The sequence below is a fragment of the Sodiomyces alcalophilus genome (assembly GCF_042370955.1).
Source record: "Sodiomyces alcalophilus JCM 7366 unplaced genomic scaffold ACRALscaffold_2, whole genome shotgun sequence".
Taxonomy (NCBI): Eukaryota; Fungi; Ascomycota; class Sordariomycetes; order Glomerellales; family Plectosphaerellaceae; genus Sodiomyces; species Sodiomyces alcalophilus.
In genome coordinates this window covers 3,245,261-3,260,789 of record NW_027263533.1, presented here as the reverse complement: position 1 = coordinate 3,260,789, position 15,529 = coordinate 3,245,261, and the positions used below count along the sequence as shown (strand labels likewise).

Below are 15,529 nucleotides of genomic sequence, written 5' to 3'. Positions count from 1 at the left end.
GATGCAAGTAAGCTGCTCAGCCGGGACTAGTGGCTTTAAACAGAAAGGGGTTTACTCTTTGTACCGTATCTCCGAACCTTGCTTGGACCTGCGGTATGCCCATTTCAAAAGGACAGATGCAACAAACCCAAGCCGGGAGTCGAAAAAAGGGAATAAAACAGCTTTGTCCACAACGGCATTTTTCTTCTCTCGTTGCCTTGTGCCTAGATCGCCAGGTCGACGTATTTTTAAGGTGACTTAAGGGCGAAGCCGAAATGCAATATAGCGAGGTTTGGAATAAAAGAGTGGAGGCTTTGTGTGCAGTGTGTGTGTGTGCGTGTGTGTGTGGGAAAACAAGGGGGGGAATGGAATGGTGGAATGTTGGTTGAGTGGGAGAGGATCGCCCACTCTGGAATTAGACCATACCTGAATGAAGTTGACAGTACGCGCGTGCTACTGAGGACTGTCGCGGGTCCTAAGCACTTTTATATCCCGTCTTGGTTGTCAGAAAAGGTCGCGCGGGCATCCTCCTCTTATCTGATGACAATCATTCTGGCTTATAGCATTGGAGAACTGGTTGTGGCTGATAGTCTAGAGAAAAGGACAGTTTGTGCCCCGAGGTCGAGTAAAAAGAACATAAAAAACAGGTCGTCGCCCAAACAGACAGGGAAATTCAGTGTCGCGTCCCAAATGCCCCTTTGGAGCAATGAGAGACGCGGAAGGAAAGAAAAAACGATTCACAATAGACGAAAGGATCTTTCCAGTACTGTCTTAGGGTCGATTATGTCGCGCGATGTGTCCTTGTGCTCCGCGTTGTTTGAAGGATTGGGGACTGGAAGGGTGCTTTTGCGATGGAGGTTGGGGATGGGGAGATGGAGGAGGGAAAAGTTGGATCGACCGATGCCCAGTCGCTCCTGCTTGGTAATGGGCTGGGGACTTCGGCCGGGACAGTGAGATGAGTGGCATAAATACTGTATAAACACTGTGTGGGTCACAACGAGCCCCACAGACCGTAATTGCATACGAAACGTACGCGCTCCCTCTGGCTGCTGCCTCCTCATGGTTCAGTCGGACATAGCTACTTCGTACATGGAATGATAGAAGATACAACCATCGGATAGCCAAAATGACCAGCTTTAACGTTGCAGCCGAGATCGAGACACATGCGGCCGCGATCCTCCAAGTATGTTCATATCATCGACTAGACTTTGACTAGAGGGGAGTCTACTCGCCACCATACGAGATGTGGCCAGTTCAGTCGTCTCTTCAGCCGCCCTTCGAGACGTTACCGACCGCTGGGATTGGGATCTTGGATCGTCTAAATCCAGAACATATGTTGACGAATGTTGACGATTCTCCGCAATCTCGACATTCGTTCTCTTATCCGCTTCCGTCAAGTCAACCGGCGAGCCCGTATTCTATCAACTGGACTCTGGGAATAGGAATTAGTCTCCCATTATGGGCTGGCCGGCCTGCGAGCTCTATTGCGCGTCAAGCTTGCTCGCTTCTTCACTATCTGCGATCTTGTCCGGCCTCTCATAACGGATAGATGCTCTACTTGTGGGAGCTTTGGAAGTTTCTTGTTCCTCTTCACCGCCGAGAGATGTTCTTACCATTGCCTCCTGCACCGAAGAGCGAGCTATACAGACACTGGTTACCATCGGGGTGATTGGAGAAAACAGGATTCGAAATCTGAACAGGCGGAAACTTCAACCAGGCCAACGCTTCATGGCTGCTACGGCGTATCCGTGCTTCAAATTCGTGAGTATCAGAGCGGAGAGTGGTGTCAACTGCAAAGGCTGCGAAATTCGTCGGCAATGTCTCCTCAGCCATTGTACGTGTGACCGAGACCACGTATTTTCAGAACGAGAGTTCTTGGCCCATTTCTTCATATGCCCGGAAGCACAACATCTCTGGGCTACGAGCCAAAGGGGAACGCAACCTGTCAGTGAGCCACTCTTCACTCTATACGGCGGCTTATTCGTATGAGCCCGCCAGGCGATGACGGGTTCCCTGTATGACGCTTTAGAAGGTGTTCTATCCAGGTTGGACCCACTGATGTACAAAAGGTATGCTATACTCCTGATCTTAGATTGTGCACATTCAGAAGCTTAAGTCTTCGCAGTGGCCGTGCGAAAGTACCGATTGCTTACCCTTGTGGAAAATGGCTCGCGTGTCACGGGGATCCCACGTATGCTTATTGATACAAAACGAATTGAAGTCCAGATGATACCTGGAGAGTCCTAGTGACCACCGAAACATAACACTACCCTACCTACTCTGCAGGTTGCGAATAGTACTTCTTTGCAGCGTCCGGATAAACCAGATGACCATCGCAGTAGTTGGTAGCGAACCTGCTCAGATTCTTCGTGACAGTCTTGCACTTTGTGTTCGGCCTCGATTCCTTTGCGTCCTCGCACTGCACAAACTCCGATTTCTTGACACAGCCGCATGTGTACTTGATCATTATATTATGGCACATGGTGAAGGGCCTGCTCTATTTTATCAGTCACCGAGCTCACCTGTTAGTTTGACAGGTGTATGGGGCACCTACGATGACTCTAGGGCGGGTTTCTGGGCAGATACAGGGATAAATTGAAATGGCGAGCTTAGAACGTGTTCTGTACTTTTCTCAGCGTGGTCCTGGGAATGCTCTGCCTGGCAGGAGCGCCTACTTGGATTCTTTTAAGGTCTGTTTTTAGACCCTGAGCGTTGAATATTTTTCTCTAACGAACACAACGCGGGCCTTTATAAACAGACATCTTATATGACAAACAGAGACCTGCCGAGGTACTTCCGGCCCAGCCGTCTGGTTCAAAGCCTTGGCTTCTGAGGAATGCAAGCTTGGGCTCTCAGTTGGAGCGAAAAATCCATGTCCTGCTAGGGATCAAGCAGCCTGCCGGTTGGTCCGAGGACAGTCGGCGCTTAGTCGCGAGAACGGCGCTTGGCTGCGTACATATCACGCTTGTTTCTGGCCAGTTGAACCCGAAAATAGTACTCTGATAGCTAACGAGACGGGGTTGGCAATCGAACAGGCACTGTAATCTTAGCCATGTTTGCAACAAGCAACAGCGTCTGGTGCTGTTTTACTGACCGCCGTCGCTCAGCCCCTCAATTTCTCTTTCGAGATTGGCGGAGCAATTGGCTGATACGACGGGTCGTGATGGTGGACTTATGCCTTATGGTGAGGGAGACGGCGACGGGACGCGGTGGAATTGACTATCAGACGCCATACTTCGCACAAAGTAACTGGGGTGTTCACGAACGATGTGTCCACCTCGCTGTCTTCAAATTCTAGCCCCAACGTATTTCCACGCCTCCCAAGATCTCTCTTAACCCGCCAACCGCCGAACCAACAGGCCCTTCTGGCCTCGCGAAGCGTCTTGACCCACGAATGTTAAGGGGGTGTCCCGATAAGGCAGCTTAGGTACCCCTCTCCTTCAATATTTGCCATTCATTTGAATCTCGAATTCAATACCTAACTGTTCTTTCCTGCTCCTGTCGCGTTGGTAGCCTGGAAGGAAAGCGAATGTCTTTACCTAATCTGGTATTAGATAAGGTAACGTAACCATCCACAAGCACAACACCAGAAGTACCTGCAACAAAGAGACGGCCTGTTCGTTTACCTCAATACATTGTATATACAGATACTCAATAAGAAGATCATGCTACGTACCACGTAAAACCGCGTAAATTCCTCAAACGAGATGTCTTGTCAAGATTTATTCTTATATCCAGAACGGACCAGAGTCGGCGCCGGACGACTGGACACGGAAGCTCATGTGCTGTTCCTATCCACGAGGAGCTTCCTACCCACATTCGTGCTTCAACTCTGTTGACCCCCAGCCTATGCACCTATTTCGTCCGATCCAGGCGATGAGGCAGAACCTCGGTAGCCAGCCTGATTCGACTTATTCCAACAAAGTGGCCAGAAGCGACCCCAAAAGATCTCCTGTCCAGCATCACACCCGCCATCTCGACTATAGAGCTAGGTAGAGCTCACCGGCCCACTTCCCACCACAATCATGGCGAGCAAAGGCAACTCCCTGCGGGATCGCCAAGTTGGTCAGTACTTCTTTTCCCCACTGCCGAAGCCATACGAATTCCGAATTGGCACTGGAAACTGACGCCTTACGCCATCTAGCGGCCCTGAAGAAGGTCCTGAGTTTGAACAATGACGTCGAGACGAACGATTCGGACGACGCCCATGCCAGCGGCATCGGCCTGGCTCCATCCTCCATTCTCACCCCCGAAGGCGATCCCATTTGGAAGGTTCTGGTTATGGACGACCTTGCGCGGGACCTGAGCGCCAGTGTACTGAAGGTGTCTGATCTACGGTCAATGGGCGTGACTTTACATACGTTGGTTCACTTAAGCGGCTTGCAAAAGAGAGTTTGGGGAGACTGATTCCGTCGCAGACACATTGCAGCTGCTCGACACCCGATACCCGATGTTCCCGTCATCTATCTCCTCGAACCCACGCAACAGAACCTGAAACAAATCACCAGCGACCTTCAAAAGGGCCTCTATTCCCCTGCATACGTAAAGGCGCCGACACTCTACCCGGATGTGTTAAAGGCTAACGTTTACATGAATAGATCAACTGCCTCGGAGGGATATCGCGCACTGCCCTGGAAGAATTCGCCGCCGACACTGCCGCAGCTGGGACTGCCGAACACATTGCGCAGCTCTTTGACCAATACCTCAACTTCATCGTAGAAGAGCCGGATTTGTTCAACTTGGGAATCAAGAAATCATACTCGGCGCTCAACAGCGCCAAGACGACCGATGAGACGCTGGACGCATTGGTGGATAGCATTGTCAACCGACTATTCAGCGTGGTTGTCACCATGGGTTAGTATAAAGTGGCGGCGCTACGGGCGGTAATTCGTTCTGGGCTAATATGCCGTCGGCAGGCGTGATACCCATCATTCGATGCCCGAAGGGGGCGGCGGCGGAAATGATCTCAGCGAAGCTCGACCGCAAACTGCGCGACCACATCCTCAACTCCAAGGACAACCTCTTCTCTTCAAGCGGCCGGGGAGGTGCCTCAACAACATCCAGCTCGCGCCCCGTTCTCGTCATCCTGGATCGAGATGTAGATCTGCTGCCGATGCTCTCGCACTCGTGGACATATCAGTCCCTGGTACAAGATGTTCTTACCATGGAGAAGAGACGTATCACAGTCGTGGACGAGGGTAAATCGAAACGAAGCTACGATTTGGCCACGGACGATTTCTTCTGGGAGAAGAACAGCCTCCTGCCCTTTCCCCAAGTAGCGGAAGACATAGACGCCGAGTTGACAAAGTACAAAGAGGAGGCTGCGCAGATCACAGCCAAGACGTGAGTGGCAGATGAGTCCTCTCCCATCAGTCGTTTTCCATCTCGGGCTAATACATCTTCTTTAGTGGAGTGTCAAGCCTGGAGGATCTTCAGGGCGATACGAGCGCCAGCGCCCAGCACCTCAAAGCGGCCATCACTCTCCTGCCTGAGCTGCGGGAACGGAAAGCCGTTTTGGACATGCACATGAACATACTTGCTGCTCTCCTTACCGGCATCAAGGAGCGTCAACTAGACAATTACTTCCAGCTTGAGGAGAATATCATGAAGCAGACCAAAGCCCAAATGATGGATTTCATCAAGGGCGATGGTGGCCATGCGGTCGATAAGCTGCGGTTGTTCATTTACTTCTACCTCAGCTCAACGGAAGAAGTGAGCCGAACCGAGTGGGAAGGGTTCGTCGAGGCGCTCAAGACCGCCGGTGCAGATGTTACCTGTCTGCCATATATACGACAGTAAGTCTCGACAACGGACCCTGATCCGACATTCCCAAGAGTGGCCAGTAAACTAATCCGTACCGTAACTTTTGCAGACTCAAATCGACGACTAAATTGACCAATCTCACCACAATCAACAATCCTTCCTCACAACAAGCCGCCACGGGCAGCAATGACCTCTTTGGGCGTTTCTCCTCCATCTCCTCCCGCCTAACCGACCGTCTCAAGGAAAGCGGCGTGCCCACGGGCCTCTCCTCCAACTTTGAGTCTCTCATCGGCGGCATCAAGACGTTCCTCCCCGCCGATCGCGACTTTACCGTCACCAAGATCGTCGAGAGCATCATGGACCCTTCGTCAGCCTCGAGCTCCGCCATCGCCAAGACGGAGAATTACCTCTACTTCGACCCCCGCTCCGCGAACGCCCGCGGCACCATGCCCCCTCCCAGCTCCCTTCGCGCCGGCCCCGGCGCCGCGGCGCCACCGGGAGCCTTGCCGGGACAGGGCGGCGCTGGCGGGCACACCGTCGGCACGGGGGCCAGCTTCGGACAGCGGCGGCAGGGTTTCTCCGAGGCCATCGTGTTCACGGTGGGCGGCGGCAGCATGGACGAGTACGGCAATCTGCAGGAGTGGGTGGCGCGGACGGGTGGCGACCGCGCCAGGAAGAGGGTTGTGTACGGGTCGACGGATCTGCTGAATGCCCAGATGTTCATTGAACAAGAGCTGAACTCGCTGGGGCTGGAAGTTTCCTCTTAGCTCATTAGTGGGGGAGGTAGGCGCAAGATGTTGCGATTCAATAACGACTAGTCGAATGGACACACGTAGCATTATTGTGAACCCCGTCTCATACTGCTTTGCTGTACATGTCTCTCCTACCTATCCAGTGGGCCGTTGATCCAACTCTCAGAGTGCTAAGTCCAGCTATCCTCACGAGACTCGCAAGTCTGCTGCTTTTAAAGGACTCCAAACAGCCGTTTTTTCTTCTTCACGACAGTTCGTGTGGGCATTCCGAAAATGCGTCGCTCAGTTCCGAGGAAGCACGGGGGAATCACATCGACCGCACGTATTCATTCGTCCTTGGAAAGACAGAAAAGCAGGTCATTAAGAGTAAAGAAGCGACCAGGCGAGATACATTCAGGCCGACTATATTTACATCGGCTTTTCCTAATCCAACAAGAACTCGTCAATCATCGCCCGCCCGGTGCGTCGACAATACTCCGTTCCGTCCCTGAATATCCGAAGAGTGAGGCCACAAAACCATGTTCCTCTCCACCTCTACACTGCAATTCTCCGCTGCTCGCTGTCATCTATGTAGAAAATCATCAATCTCCCAGCTCGGTAACTTCTCCAGAGAATGGCAATTTCGTTAATGCCGTCCTGACGTATATGGTAGGGTATTGTCACGACTAGTCATGAATATGGAAAAGAGAAAAGAAAAGGCAATAAAAGGGGCGTAGAATCAAAACAAAGGGAGGGGGAAGAGGAAAAGAGTACAGCTCATGCAAAAGTCAGGCATGACCCTAAACACCCCTGAACATGCGCACCACCAGGAACCACATGGCACCAAGGAACTTGAATGCCGACAAGCCGGCGACAGACCACAACACGACAGTCATGTAGATGTTGGCCTTAAAGTTGGGATCCTCCTCTCCCTCAGGACGGCTATCGGGTTCGATGCGATCCAGGCCAGCGGCGCTCAGGACGACCGCCGCGAGGGCAAAGTTGGAGATCATCCAGGCCAGGACGACAATAGAACGGACACCGCGGTAGTAGTCCAACTGGGCTTCGGCCTTCTGGGCCTCGGTCGGGGTCTTGACGACCTTGGCGGGCTTTGTGCTAAAGACAGACAACTCGCGCTCGTACTGCGCGTTGAGATCGGATTCGTCCGGCAGGTCTGTCTTGCCGGAGCCATCCTTGGTGCTGACGGACGGGAGTTTCTCGGCCTGGTCGTCGCCCTTGGTGCCCCAGGAAATGTCGTGCGTGTTGCAAAAGGCGTAGACGTTGAGAATGTTGGTGTACGTGGGCGTGAGGAGCATGTACTGCACGAACGACGTGAGCATGTGCCAGGGGTCGAACATGATGATGGATGCGACGAGCCAGATGCCGTAGGTCGACATGACAGAGACGATGAGCGTGTAGAAGACGGGGTTGCTGAAGAGTTCGCTGATGCTAAAGGGCCTGCCGTTGTTCACGTCGGCAATGATGGCTTTGACGGCGATGAAGATGGCGGCAAACATCAAGTAACTAGTTGGCGCGCCGAGGTTAACATGGTTCTATGCGCGAGAAGAGAAGGGGACAAAAGCCGCTGAGTGGAGAGGAAAGCTCACATCATGATGAAGGCCCAGAACCACACCATGGTTGTGTAGTACCACCGCGAACCCGCAGGACGATTACCCATGGAAAGGACGAAGCACGTGAAGAGCGATATGCCGTAGAGCCAAAGGAACACGACACCGAGGATTTCACCCGTCTTGCCTAGCAGATGTTCGCTCCCCAGACTTGTGGTCAGGATGCTAAAGACGAGGAAGAAGTTGCCAATGGCGAACCAAGCGAAGATCATGTTGATGGTGTGGAAGATGAACTCGATAAACAGCATCAGCTTCCGCAGGAAGGAGTGGTCGGAGCGGAAGAACTGGTAGAAATGGGCAATGGCGTAAATGGCGGCGAAGAATGAACCGTTCAACCACCGACGGCGCTGGAGGACAAGCTCCGTGACGGTATCCGGAACGTCGGTCTCGCCCGTGGCCGACTTGACGTACTGGAGGATCCAGTGGCAGTTGCGCTTGGTGACCAGCTCAAAACAGAGGATGCGATCCTCGGCGAGGTACATGTTGGAGGTAAAGATGCCGGCGCCGGAGCCGTGGAGCGTCTCGCCTGCGAAATACTTCTCCAGCGGGCCCTGCCCGTTCTTATCGTTCTGTAGTGCGACGTAGCGGTAGGCCGAGAACGCACCGGGGAGCACGGAGATGAAGCCGAATGCGGATTCCAGAGGCTTATCCAGGATATTGCTCATCTTGTATTCGAAGTTTTGCGTCGCGACGAGCGGGTTCAGCAGGAGTTTCCCCCCAGTTCCGAGCATAGCTTTAATCTCGCCGCACGCGCCGGCGCACATGGGCTCGAGGTCGAAGGCTTTCCAGAGATGGTAGATGGAGTTGCCTCCCGGCTTGGTACCGGCGTCCAGCAAGACGCAGATGTTGGGATCCAATACCCGGCCGAATGCCTGGAAGAACCACCTATGGGAGTTGATCTTCTTCTGGTTCTTCTCCTTGAGGCAGAAGAGCACCTGGACGGGCTGCTGCTTGGGGATGAGGTGGACGACGTCGTTCTTGATGCGCATGCCGACTTGGGTAGTGTATTCGTAGATGTGTGCCGTCACGTCCTTGTTGTTCACCTGCTGCTTCGCGATACCCTCCTGATAGACACCCATACCGGCGAGGAGGGCCTTGGTCCTCGGGTTGATCTTGGAGCGGCCGTCGCTGACGACGCAGACGACGATTTTCTTCCAGGCGTCCTTCCCCCACGTCTTGCTCTCCTTGCGGTTACACATGTACTCGATGTTCTTGAACACGCCCATCATGGTCCGGGCGAAGAGGATCTCGTCCTCGTTGTACATGGTGACTACGATGAACAGCTCGGTGTGTCTCGGCTTGGAAAAGAGCTTCTGGCGCAGGGTGAAGTTCTCCTCGTAAAAGTCGGCGGGGTCACACGTGGCGGCCGAGTATCGCATGTGGGTGAACTCGTCTCGCTCACCATGGGGCAGCTGGTTCAGGAGCTTCGGCGGCACGGGGCAGTCGAGGACCAGGTTACCACGGTACAGCAGGACCTGCTTGACGGTCTTCCACCTCTTGATGGGCGCGGCAGGCTGTGTTGGCGGCTGATCCCGATAGGGTTCGCTCATCTGGGAGTCTTGATGTGGGGGGAGCATGGGCCGTCGGTCGTCGTAGTCGTATGTGCCGGGAGTTTGTTCGAAGCCATGCTGGCCGCCTTCCATAGGACTTGGCTCGTACGGCTGATTGTAGTAGGCATCGTGATGTTGCTCGGGGTTGATTGCGTATTCCTCTTGATATGGCTGTTGTCGCGGGTCGGAGAAAGGGCTGTTGCTCGGAACGTGGCTCATGTTATCGACGGAGTGCTGCGAAGGGCAAGGACGAGTTAGAGGGCAAGTATAGATATGCGAAGGGCAACAATGGGACTCACGGCGGCATTGAGCTGCAGTTGATCGCTGGGCGTGAACCTGCCAGGCCCTGGTGAAGGGCCCATCTGGGGATAATCGAGGTGCTGAGGCTGGCGGCCATAGGGATTATCCTCTAGTTGGTAGCCTTGTTGCATGGGCTGGCCAGGCGACGGCGAACGATGGACGCGCGGGTCCATCGGATCGTTGTAGTAATCGTCCACTATAGATGGCTTTGACATTAGATCCTAAACGTGTTTGCGACCAGGCTGAATGGACAGATTGCGACGCGCTGGGAGAGTGACGGCGACTGTCTCGTGCCGATCTGTGCAGAATCTAAACAGAGGGTATAAAGCGAGCGCAACAAAACACAGGCCGACGTAGCTAATGGAAGGATACGAACGCCACGGAGGCTCAACTTGGGCGGGGCACCGGGACGAGCTTTCACCAGATTCAAGCTTGGAGTGGCGTCTGAGGAAGGTTTCTTGGGCAGAATGGGGTTGAAGACGGGCACAAAAGACAGGGCTTGGGATGTGGGTATGAAAACCCATGGAAACTGGGGGAGACTTGCCTATGCGATTATACGACATGGTTCAGGAGGGAGCAGCGACGAATGTTTGAGATTGAGAGTCCAAGAAAGGAACGCTGCTTGGCCTTTGACGGCGCGATTCCAAATGGGGTGGGTATCGTGTTTCGCTCCCACCCAGGACCAAATATGCCTGTCGTCGCAATTCGATGACGAGGGCCACCCCCTGAGCGTGTTCTCGAGCAGAAAGGGGGGATTGCTGAAAGAGGTGCAACTACTGTCGTATGTGCCTGACCGCACGTCGCTCCAGATAGGACAGCTTTAGGTAGATAGGACGGAATGGGCAGGAGGAGAGAAAATTGAAGAGGGATCAATAGCCAGGGTTGATGGATATTTCGGGGTTTCAGCCCAGGATGCGAAATTCAGAAGTAATGAACTCGGGGTCGTGGGTCCCAGGCGATGGATTCAGGGTGTGCTTAACTGGGGTTGGGGAGGCTGGGTATTGGGTCTTCAGTGATGGTAGTGGTTGGCTGTCGCCTGTAACGGGTGGGTCGGGTACCAAATATGGAAGGGGGAAGCTCGTGTTTCAGCTAACCGGCAGGGACATTACGGTACGATGCAGTGGGATAAAAGGCTTGTAGTGGCGCTGTCACGCGCACTCCGTTGTTCTTTCCCTTCCCCAAAAGACCCTGGTGACGTCGTTGCCCAGAGACTTGGCCAGAAGTCTCCGGTACTTCCCTACATAGGTAGGTACGAATAGGTAGGTATTGCCTACGTACCTACAACGTAGGTACTTCCAATTGCTCTATGGCTGTGCTCGACTTTTAACTCCAAAAGAGACAGAAACGACAGTATGCTTCCTCGCAAGAGTACGCAACGCAGTATGGAATATTAGTTTATGCTTTAGAATGTTATTTGTTTGTCTGTACGAGTCCGAGATGTGAACGTACATACGGATAAAAGTGGGTTCCAAGCGCCGCCGTCGACGAGGCAACGGTCACCAGTCCGTCAACCGTTCAACGGATCGAATCTTACGAAGTACAAAAAAGTCCCGAGTTACCAAGGACTACCAATCCCGTTTGCTCGGATCAAAGTGCAAGTACCTACGAATAACTTCGCCAAAGGCAACGGTCAAGCCTTAGACCTGGGGACCTCGCTGGCATCAGCCTGGATATCTCAGTGTGGCCGAGCCCTGTTCATCGCCTCGAGTAAGTATTCTGCCCCGCCGACTCTCGCCACAGTGAGCAGGAGTAGAGGGGCACTGCCTCACCTATCAGAACATACGCGTTGCAAATTGTCCGTATCGTATCTAAATTTGGCCAAGGGATGGCCACTCGTGTCCGATGGCGGCACTGCGTCTCATCCACAACGGTATTCTGGTTACGTCCCAGCCCGCCCCGAACTCTCGAACATTGCAACAAATAACTGTCGACTATTGAGATGAAAGACGACGGCCATTACGCTGTTTTGGATGCTACCAGGCTGTCCGAGATCAAGTACACCATAGTGGCCTTGTCCAACCTTGACCCTTCATGTTTGCTGTTTGAGACGACTACTCCTAATGGAGGCTGTCCATCACATCCGAAGTGTAGTCAGTCTACGTAATACGTGAGAAAATCGCCCACTCCTACCATTCGGGAGGTAGAGTGCTTGTCTTTATCAAAATGGACTCGAAGCAAATCCCGGGTTCACGGAGTGGTTCTCCTCTACCCGTGCCCGATGAATGTATTTAAATAGACCTCTAGATGTCAGAGCATAGTCAAGCAGACACACGGCCTTTCCAGGCATGTGTAGAAGCTTCGGGTTCTCTACCTGTCTAGTTGCTTCCTTCAGTAGCTATTGTCAAACCGCTCCATCTGAAAATTTTCTTCTTGTTCCAAATTAATAGAAGAAAATGGTGTAAATGTCGTGGTGTTCCGCCTTCAACGTGGTACCAGTTGGTGACATGGATGACAAATGCACATTACAACGTACACCGAGTCAGTCACCGAAAACGCGATTACATCACCCGATACCCGGGGGACCGTACTTTGTACTTTTTTTTTGTCTGTCCGTCCTCAACTTGGTCTCTGGCCCGTTTACCTCGCATACACCACTGCTACTCGCTTCAATCAACCCAACCCCAAGATGTGGCCAAGATCAATAATTTCCTCCGTAAGCTCCCCGAAACTCGCTGCAACCTCCACTTCCTCGACCTTACTGTTAACGCTTCCGTCTCCCGTCAGAGTGCCTTTCGGCAGGCCGCTCGGCCATCCGCTCTCCGCGCCCCCCGAATCTTTTTCCAACCCGCACAGCTCCGCCTCCTCTCCGAACAGACCCGGAAAGGCATCGAAAAGGCCGTCGCGTCGGCTCCCGTAGTGCTCTTCATGAAGGGCACCCCCGAAACGCCACAGTGCGGGTTCTCGCGCGCCAGCGTCCAGGTCCTGGGCCTGCAGGGCGTGGACCCGGCCAAGTTCGCGGCGTTCAACGTCTTGGAAGATCCCGAGTTGCGATCCGGTGAGTCCTGCCAGGAGGGTCCTTTTTTCCGGGGATGTCGTCAATTTGGGCCCCATCGTATTTGGTCCCCGTGACGGAGGAAAGGTATGCAGGGGAAGATGGATGATTTTTTATTGCTGACACCGTGGCGAACTTGTGACGATAGGTATCAAGGAGTTCTCCGACTGGCCGACCATCCCACAACTGTACGTCGATAAGGAGTTCATAGGCGGATGCGACATTCTCGTCTCCATGCACCAGAATGGCGATCTGGCCAAGTTGTTGGAGGAGAAGAAAGTTCTTGTCCAGGGCGACGGCGGCAAGCAGGAGTAGAAGGAAGGATACACGAGGAGCTTGGGAGTTTGGAAACACGCCCTCTGTCCCATAGACGGACTACTACAAGTCGCAGTGTTTACACAGCGTGTACGATACGGTACGACGAAACATAACAAAAGCATTCGTAGCGCGACCGAACGACATCGAAATAAATAAACAATATATGTATCATTATTCACCCCGAAAGATGTCACAGATGCTTTATCCCATTTACAACCAAGGGTGGGCTGCGCCGTCGCCACGCATATCGCTCCCCGCCGACCAGACGCCCGTCTTCTCCACCGGATCGACCGTGTATCGGATGATCTGACCGCGACCGAACAGACCCCTCTCGGCGCCCGTCACGACCTTTACTTTGTGTCCCAAAGCGCGCAGCCCTTCGATGGTGGCCTCGGGCATGCCCTCTTCGACGTTGACAGTCCACTCAAAGTCGATGCATATGCGCGGGGCGTCGAGGGTCTGTTGCGGGGTCAGGCCGGCGATCAGCTGGCCGAGGAGGACCTGAACGTGGCCCTGGGGCTGCATGAAGCCGCCCATGACGCCAAAGGCGCTGTACAGCGAGCCGTCCGCCAAGTTGGTCACCATACCAGGGATGATGGTGTGGTAGGGCCGCTTGCGTGGCGCGAGGCGGTTGGGATGCGCGGGGTCAAGGCTGAAATTTTCACCGCGGTTCTGCAGGGTGAAGCCGCAACCCTTGGGGATGATGCAGGTGCCAAAGCCGCCATAGTTGCTGTTGATGAAGGACGCGGCGTTGCCTTCGGCATCCGTGACGGCAAAGTAGACAGTGTCGCTGCTCTGCAGGGCCGGCGAGGTGAAGGGTGGCCGGCCGTGCTCCAGATGGGCGACGGTGCGCGCCGGGTCGAAGAGCTTGGCGCGCTCGGCGAGGTACTCGCGGGAGATGAGACCGGCGGCCGGCACGGACTCGACGTTGGGGTCGGTGACGTACCAACGGGCGTCGGTGAAACCGAGACGCAGGGCCTCGATGACGGCGTGCAGGTAAGGGGCCGTGTTGTGGTCGTCGGGACCCCATCGGGGGATCCTGCCCTCGGCCCGGAGCTCTTGGAGGATACCGAGCGCCATCAGGGCCACGATGCCCTGGCCGTTGGGGGGATGCTCCCAGAGCTCGACTCCCTTGTCGGCGAAGGTGCCGTCACGTAGCTTGAGAGAGATGGGTTCCACCGGCTCACTACCCGTCTCAAGGTGATAGGCCAGGTCGTCGAGCTCGAGATGGCCGCCGAGATCCTTACAGACCTTGACGAGTTCTTCGGCGATGCGGCCCTTGTAAAACCCAGCCTTGCCCTCGGACGCCAAGGTGCGGAAGGTTCGGGCCAAGGTCGGGTTCTTCATGATCTCACCCGCCTTGGGCGCCCGTACGCCATCTTTGGCCGCGGGGTCCTTCTTGAGCATCTCCGCGAAATTGGGCGAGGCGTCGCGCACGAGCTGCTCGGCCTCGTTCCACTAGACGAGTCTGATCAGCTTTCCGGTCTCTCTGTGTGTCAGATGAACACTAAAGTATGGCCGTGCTTGACTGGAGGGTGCAATTGACTCACGTAGGCGCCGGTAAGCTCCGAAACGGGGAAACCTTTCTCGGCAAGTTCAATGGCCGGTGCGAGGATCTGTTCCAGGGAGAGCTTCTTGCTGCCGAAGCGATCAACGGTGTCGCACCAGCCGGCTGCAGCCCCAGGCACAGTTACGGCGTGGACGCTGGTGAAGGGGATTTTCCCAGCGGCACCGTCGGCCAGGCCAAGGTCCTTCCGGATGGTCTCGAGCGTGCACTTGGCACCAGAACGGCCCGAACCGTTCATGGCGGATACTTTTCCTGTTTTCGCATCGTAGTACAAGATGAACATATCACCTCCAATGCCTGTTGAGCATGGCTCTGTCACGTTCAGCGCCGCGGCTACTTCAACGTTAGCGATAATAATGTGTAGGCCCTTGGAGAAGGCCGTCTTCCGTGGTTCATCTTCTGCATGTCGACACACTTACCGACGGCGACGGCGGCATCCTGGCGGAGAGTGGTGTCAGCATGTTATACCGGCCCATCGTTCGCCTCAAACAGGATGGTGCGCCTTGACTTACAGCAGCATTTCCGCCAGCCTGGAGTATCTGGAGGCCACTCTGGGCTGCGAGTGGTTGTGTGCACGACACAATGCCCTTGGAGCTGTGAACGACGCTTCTCCTGCTGGCGAAGCGAGTAAACTCGGCCGCCTGGGGCGTGTGAAGGGATGTGGTCTCAAGGGGCATTGTAGTAGGCCTCGATGTGGCAAA

General features: G+C 54.4%; 5 protein-coding genes across 5 annotated transcripts; 2 read left to right on the top strand and 3 right to left on the bottom strand.

Annotated features, from left to right (window-relative positions):
• Positions 1-2,119: 2,119 nt before the first annotated feature.
• ACRALDRAFT_1074943 (uncharacterized protein) lies at positions 2,120-2,697 on the bottom strand. The gene is made up of 3 exons (XM_071018301.1): positions 2,655-2,697; positions 2,534-2,600; positions 2,120-2,471 (listed from the first exon to the last, which is right to left on the bottom strand). The coding sequence occupies exon 3, from the start codon at positions 2,430-2,432 to the stop codon at positions 2,223-2,225; it is 210 nt and encodes a 69-aa protein (XP_070877306.1). The 5' UTR covers positions 2,433-2,471; positions 2,534-2,600; positions 2,655-2,697; the 3' UTR covers positions 2,120-2,222.
• A 1,307-nt stretch (positions 2,698-4,004) lies between these two features.
• ACRALDRAFT_2098073 (uncharacterized protein) lies at positions 4,005-6,509 on the top strand (the record flags this gene model as incomplete). The annotated part of the gene is made up of 7 exons (XM_071022862.1): positions 4,005-4,044; positions 4,124-4,340; positions 4,398-4,521; positions 4,578-4,833; positions 4,896-5,322; positions 5,388-5,774; positions 5,852-6,509. 7 exons carry the CDS (start codon positions 4,005-4,007, stop codon positions 6,507-6,509), a joined length of 2,109 nt encoding a protein of 702 aa, XP_070877305.1.
• Positions 6,510-7,273: 764 nt separating this feature from the next.
• On the bottom strand, positions 7,274-10,124 carry ACRALDRAFT_1028472 (chitin synthase I; the record flags this gene model as incomplete). Its single annotated transcript, XM_071014848.1, has 3 exons — positions 7,274-7,997; positions 8,081-9,885; positions 9,951-10,124. 3 exons carry the CDS (start codon positions 10,122-10,124, stop codon positions 7,274-7,276), a joined length of 2,703 nt encoding a protein of 900 aa, XP_070877304.1.
• Positions 10,125-12,577: 2,453 nt separating this feature from the next.
• ACRALDRAFT_2040509 (uncharacterized protein) lies at positions 12,578-13,258 on the top strand (the record flags this gene model as incomplete). The annotated part of the gene is made up of 3 exons (XM_071021055.1): positions 12,578-12,604; positions 12,676-12,946; positions 13,092-13,258. The coding sequence occupies 3 exons, from the start codon at positions 12,578-12,580 to the stop codon at positions 13,256-13,258; spliced, it is 465 nt and encodes a 154-aa protein (XP_070877303.1).
• A 213-nt stretch (positions 13,259-13,471) lies between these two features.
• On the bottom strand, positions 13,472-15,505 carry ACRALDRAFT_2025887 (uncharacterized protein; the record flags this gene model as incomplete). The annotated part of the gene is made up of 4 exons (XM_071020357.1): positions 13,472-14,719; positions 14,812-15,080; positions 15,248-15,266; positions 15,341-15,505. 4 exons carry the CDS (start codon positions 15,503-15,505, stop codon positions 13,472-13,474), a joined length of 1,701 nt encoding a protein of 566 aa, XP_070877302.1.
• Positions 15,506-15,529: the final 24 nt, after the last annotated feature.

Coding starts and splice junctions, on each gene's coding strand:
- ACRALDRAFT_1074943 (XM_071018301.1), bottom strand. CDS start 2,432: ATGCGGCTGTGTCAAGAAATCGGAGTTTGTGCAGTGCGAGGACGCAAA.